The sequence below is a fragment of the Lolium perenne genome, chromosome 4 (genome assembly GCF_019359855.2).
Source record: "Lolium perenne isolate Kyuss_39 chromosome 4, Kyuss_2.0, whole genome shotgun sequence".
NCBI lineage: Eukaryota > Viridiplantae > Streptophyta > Magnoliopsida > Poales > Poaceae > Lolium > Lolium perenne.
The window spans coordinates 359,435,054-359,440,346 of NC_067247.2; the positions used below are offsets into that span (position 1 = coordinate 359,435,054).

The window sequence follows — 5,293 nt, forward strand, 5'->3', positions numbered from 1 at the left end:
ACTATTATGATGAGGAAGCGTATACTCGTAAGCAAGAAATCGCAGACGATCCGGAGGCGCTGAATAGATCTACAGTGGCCCCTCTGACCTGTCCAGATTAATCTTACACTCATCCAGATTCGGGATTACGCGTATTTGTTTATGGGGAAGGAACGCGTATACCGATGCAGATAAACATTTTGTAATCCCTATGGTGCTATCCGCTTTGCTATTGCGTCACCTGAACGTCCCTTGCGCCGGGCAGCGACCTCGCTTAAAATATTCCAGACAGTTGTTTAATAGTAATCCCTGGGCAAGCCAGCTGCTCAAGCTCAGGTCATCGAGTGTGGAATTTGGCTGTCTCTAGTCCCTGGTAGATCGACTAGCAGTGATAGTAGAACTGGAGTACTCCGTATTATACATATTTTTACCGTGGAATATCACTATCTCAACTGCCGCATTTGGTTCCGTGTCCAGGATTTCAGATCAGGGAATGGAAAGCATTGTCAGTGCAGTTTCAGGGCATCTTGTTCTGCGGAAACAGGCAACCTCCACCCAGTTGCCCTGCACGCCACCCGGCGTGAGCGTGACAAAAGAAACTTGCAAACTGGTTACTAGCAAGAAAGGAGACAAAATTACTCGCGTCAGTTCAGTTCGCCACTGAATGCATTCCAAATTTGAAATTGTAGTAGTAGACTAGTAGTAGTAGGTCGGTTAGCAATTGATTTCATTCCAATTTTCATGCAAGGAGCTATTTGTATTTGTGTAATTACTAAGTTGCAATCTTACACCGTCGTCGTTGCTCCACTGCGAGCACCAAGGAAACCAAACGAAACCAAACATTGTGGTGAATGATCATCTCTCAGTTCCTCCTGTGGTGAATGATCATCTCTCAGTTCTTTGAGCTAACGCTACAATTTTTATTTATTTATTTTTTGCTCATTCATTCCTCCCGGTACTTACTACGTACAAGAAATTACTACTCCGTTAACCCATCACAAGGGTCAAAATCAAAGAGAAAAGGGGAAAAGAAATCAAAAATAATTGCATCCAGTTCCAGTCCCAGAGAACCGAGCTGCGAGTTCCCGATCGAGGCAAGAAAAAAAAAATCGACCAAAGACAGGTCCTCAATTAAACAGTGTGTCCATCTCCGCCTCCCTCGCCGGCGTCGGCGAGCTCACAGGCAGCGGCGGGGGCATCCGGAGCAGGGGGCGGCGGCGGGGGAACCTCGCGCTCGTAGGGGGAGAGCCACTTGGCGCGCATGTACTCGGGCTTGCGCCACGGCGGCAGGTGGAGGCCGCGCTTCTTCAGGCTGGCGCGTGCCGAGTCCGCGGCGGCGGCCACCAGGAGGCGCAGTCGGTCCTCCCGCCCGACGAACACCGACGGCAGGCGCTGCAGCACCGCGCGGTAGGCCTTGGTGGGGCGCGCGACCTCGAACTGGGAGCGGAAGTCGACGTCCACGATCACGCGCTCCCGGTCGCCGCGCTCGGACCCCGCGGGCAGGAGCACGTCCACGTACGCGTGCTCGCCGGCGGGGTGGGAGGAGGACTTGTCCCAGCGGGAGAGGCACAGCGCGGCGTCGTGGCCCGTGGCGACGAGGGAGGCCGCGAGCAGGCGGAGCAGGTCCCGCTTGCGCGCCCCCGCCGCGCGGTGGCGTTCCACCAGCGTGGAGACGTCGGCCAGCAGGTTGCGCTCGCGCAGGCTGGCGCAGTGGACCAGGCCCTGGAACGAGAAATGGAACAGGGGACAGGATCAGTTCGTGTTTCTGGCTTAATAATTTGTCGCCACCGGCAAGCGGCGGCAGGCAGGCCGGCGATATCAGAATTGAGTAGTGATTATGGAAGCGGTGGGATGCAGGGGGTGGCTACCTTGATGGTCTCGGCGGCGTCGGAGAGTGCGGAGGCCTCGGCGGCGGCGGGCCCGTCGTCGTCGTCGGAGGCGTCGCCGCCGTTGAAGCAGTTGCAGCAGCGCGCGGCGTTGGCCCGCTCGCCGGGGACGACGGCGCCGCCGTCCTCGAGGAAGCTGCGGACCATGCCGTCGAGGCACACGGAGCTGGGCTCCAGCAAGTCGTCCTTGTCCCCGCCGGCGGAGACGGACGGGAGCCGCTCCGCCGGCGAGACCCGCAGCACCTGGCGTTCGAACAGGCGCTTGAGGCGCGACTTGGCCAGCGCCGCGGGGGACGGGGTCGGGGACGGATCGATCTGCGCGGTCGCGGCGGCCCTCATGGCTGCGGACGCGAACGGACGGCGGGGGCGACGGGGGCCGGCGGGCTCTAGAGATGATCTCCTCCGGCGATCGCGAGCCGCATAGCCGTGGTTGGGCTTGGATCGGAGGGAAGCGGCTAGGGTTTATTTTTGGGGACTCCCTAGTTTTTTGCGAGTGAATTTAGTTTGTTGTGCTGTGAAATCGAATCCTTTGGTTGGAAGAAGACGAAGAGGGGAGCAGGGGATTTAAAGGAGTGCGGAGCGGTGACGTGGCGGCCGTAAATGCGGCGTGGCTTCCTGCGTGGTCGACCCTATCCTCCACGCTTTCCTACGTGTACACTGACCGGTGGGCCATGGTACAGAAAACCCCAAGTTACCCTCGTTTGGCCTCTAGCTTTCGTAGGTGAATGCGGAGGGTAGTCTGGGCATTTCGCAGGTGACAGGGAAGAGAGGGCGGTGGTCTGCCCGTGGCCAGCGAAACAGGGGAGGTGATTCAATTCAATTGTGGGGTTTCTTGCGGGGTGATCAAAGATGAATTACGGGGCATTTGCTTGCCAATTATGGCTCCCATTATTACAGAGGAAGGAAGAAAATTATGCATCATTTACTTGTTTTACTACGACCTGCTGCGTCCTCCTGACGTGGAAACATCGAATGTGTGGATTAATGACTTTCATTTTTGGAAGACTTTCATGAGAGGCTATGTCGGTTCCTCGAATTAACACTGCAAAACCATGGCGGTTCCATCAATTCGAAATCCGGCATGAAACGTGCCCACCGGATCACGGAAGATCTTGTGACACAAACGGGGCAGTTGCGTCCCCCAAACTAATTCACGGAAAAAGCATCAAATTAGCTGAATGGAGGCCCGGACATGTTGTTATGTTTGGAGAACGCCTTCGTCTAGTCGATATCTACTGAGCCTCTAGGGTCACCCGGACGGGGATGATCCGGAGGGTTTTTTCCGGTGGTGACTCCCTATTATTACTTTACCTTGTATTATTGGAAAATTTATTGACGTTTCAATTTACTCTATTTTTTTATATAAATATGCTTATCTAATCATACACTAGAAAACACTCTCAATAATTTTAGACATTACACTTTCTGATCTAAGCCATAAGATTAAGGGATATTAAAGTATAAATGAAGATGCATGCATATACACATAAATATATGTACATATACATTGATTTTCACAAAATATTGTACAGATAAACTCTGTTCTACAACATACAGTTTAAATTTATACCATTATAATTTTTTCGTTAGTATATATACACCACAGTTGTATAAAAAGAGCAATATAATTAATTGTAGGAACATTTAAAGATGGCTAACTATCAAAAGTAATAGATAAAAAATTATTATGTTAAGTCTGTAGTATGTGAAATGCAAGTCGTAATTGGGTATAAAAGTTTAGTATAACAAAATGTATTGTCATCAAGCTTTCAACTTTCACAGTGCGCTCACTTGCTATGGACTCGAAGCCAACACTGACCCTTACCAAACATAAAGGGCCTCGAAGCTACCCAGGCAACCCGTGAATAGCTCGAAACTGCGTGGAAAGAGGCCAAGTAACTCAAGGGCATGTTTCGTCTCGGTCGTTGCAGACATGGAGCACAAAATTCTAGCGTTTTACCTCGTAGGTCTACCGACTAGATCAAAAAATCCTCATTAAACAACTTTCTGATGAAGTCAAATTACATCAAACAACTTCCATTTGACTACCATCTCCTTCGAATTATTTCCGGTAAGATTATGAAAACACATTGTGGTTCCTAGTATTGATCAATATATAGAGGTTACAAGGCCGAGTTCGTATCGTACAATTCACGAACACGTATACACGGATTACACATATACAACAATATACATATAGAATATACAATACGGGTTTTTTTGCGAGTGAATTTTGTTTGTTGAGCTGTGAAAGAAATCAAATCCTTTGGTTCGAAGAAGACGAAGAGGGGACTGGGATTTAAAGGAGTCGCCGGGGGGGGGGGGGGGAGGGGGTTGACGGGTGGGCCATGGTACTGAAACCCCCAAGTTACCCTCGTTTCGCCTCTAGCTTTCGTAGGTGAATGCGGAGGGTAGTTTGGGCATTTCGCAGGTGACAGGGAAGAGAGGGCGGTGGTCTGCCCGTGGGCAGCGAAACAGGGGAGGTGATTCAATTGCCATGATCGTTTCGTGCGGGGTGATCAAAACTGAATTACGGGTCATTTGCTTGCCAATTATGGCTCCCATTATTACAGAGGAAGGAAGAAAATTATGCATCATTTACTTGTTTTATTTACGACCTGCTGCGTCCTCCTGACGTGGCAACATCGAATGTGTGGATTAATGAGTTTCATTTTTGGAAAACTTTCATGAGAGGCTACGTCGGTTCCTCGAATTAACACTGCAAAACCATGGCGGTTCCGTCAATTCGAAATCCGGCATGAAACGTGCCCACCGGATCACGGAAGATCTTATGACACAAACGGGGCAGTTGCGTCCCCCAAACGGGTTCAGGGAAATGCGTTAAATTAGTCGAATGGGGACGCGGGCATGGGCATGTTGTTGTGTTTGAGAACGTCGCCTTCTTCTGGTCGATATCTAAGAGTCACCCAGACGGGAATGATTCGGGAGGGTTTTTTTTGGTGGTGACTCCCTATTATTACTTTACCTTTTTTTACTCTAAAATTTAATATTAATATGCTTATCTAATTATACTAGAAAACACTCTTAAGATTTTTAGACATTACACTTTTCTGATCTCTGCCATAAGATTGAGGATATATATATATGCTAGAATATACTATGAATGAAGATGTAGGTATATAGACACAAATATATTTCCATGTACACTATAGGTTAAATAATTTTCGAGAAAGTAATTTAATGAGAACCTTTATTCTACAACATACAATTTATTTTATACCATTTAATTGTTTGCATTAGTATATATACAATATCGTTGTATAAAAAGAGAAATATAGTTTTTTTTTTTTGCTTTGGATTAGCTCACCAAACGTGCCACTCGGTAAGAGCAATATAGTTAATTGTAGCAACATTCAAATGTGGCCAACTAACAAAAGTAATAGATGGAAATTACACTCTATTAAGTA

At 48.7% G+C, this 5,293-nt stretch overlaps 1 protein-coding gene across 1 annotated transcript; it reads right to left on the minus strand.

The window, feature by feature from the left end:
* Positions 1–876: 876 nt before the first annotated feature.
* Positions 877–2,385, minus strand: LOC127296829 (uncharacterized). Its single transcript, XM_051327055.2, has 2 exons — positions 1,848–2,385; positions 877–1,701 (listed from the first exon to the last, which is right to left on the minus strand). The coding sequence occupies exons 1-2, from the start codon at positions 2,202–2,204 to the stop codon at positions 1,111–1,113; spliced, it is 948 nt and encodes a 315-aa protein (XP_051183015.1). The 5' UTR covers positions 2,205–2,385; the 3' UTR covers positions 877–1,110.
* Between the last annotated feature and the right edge of the window lie 2,908 nt (positions 2,386–5,293).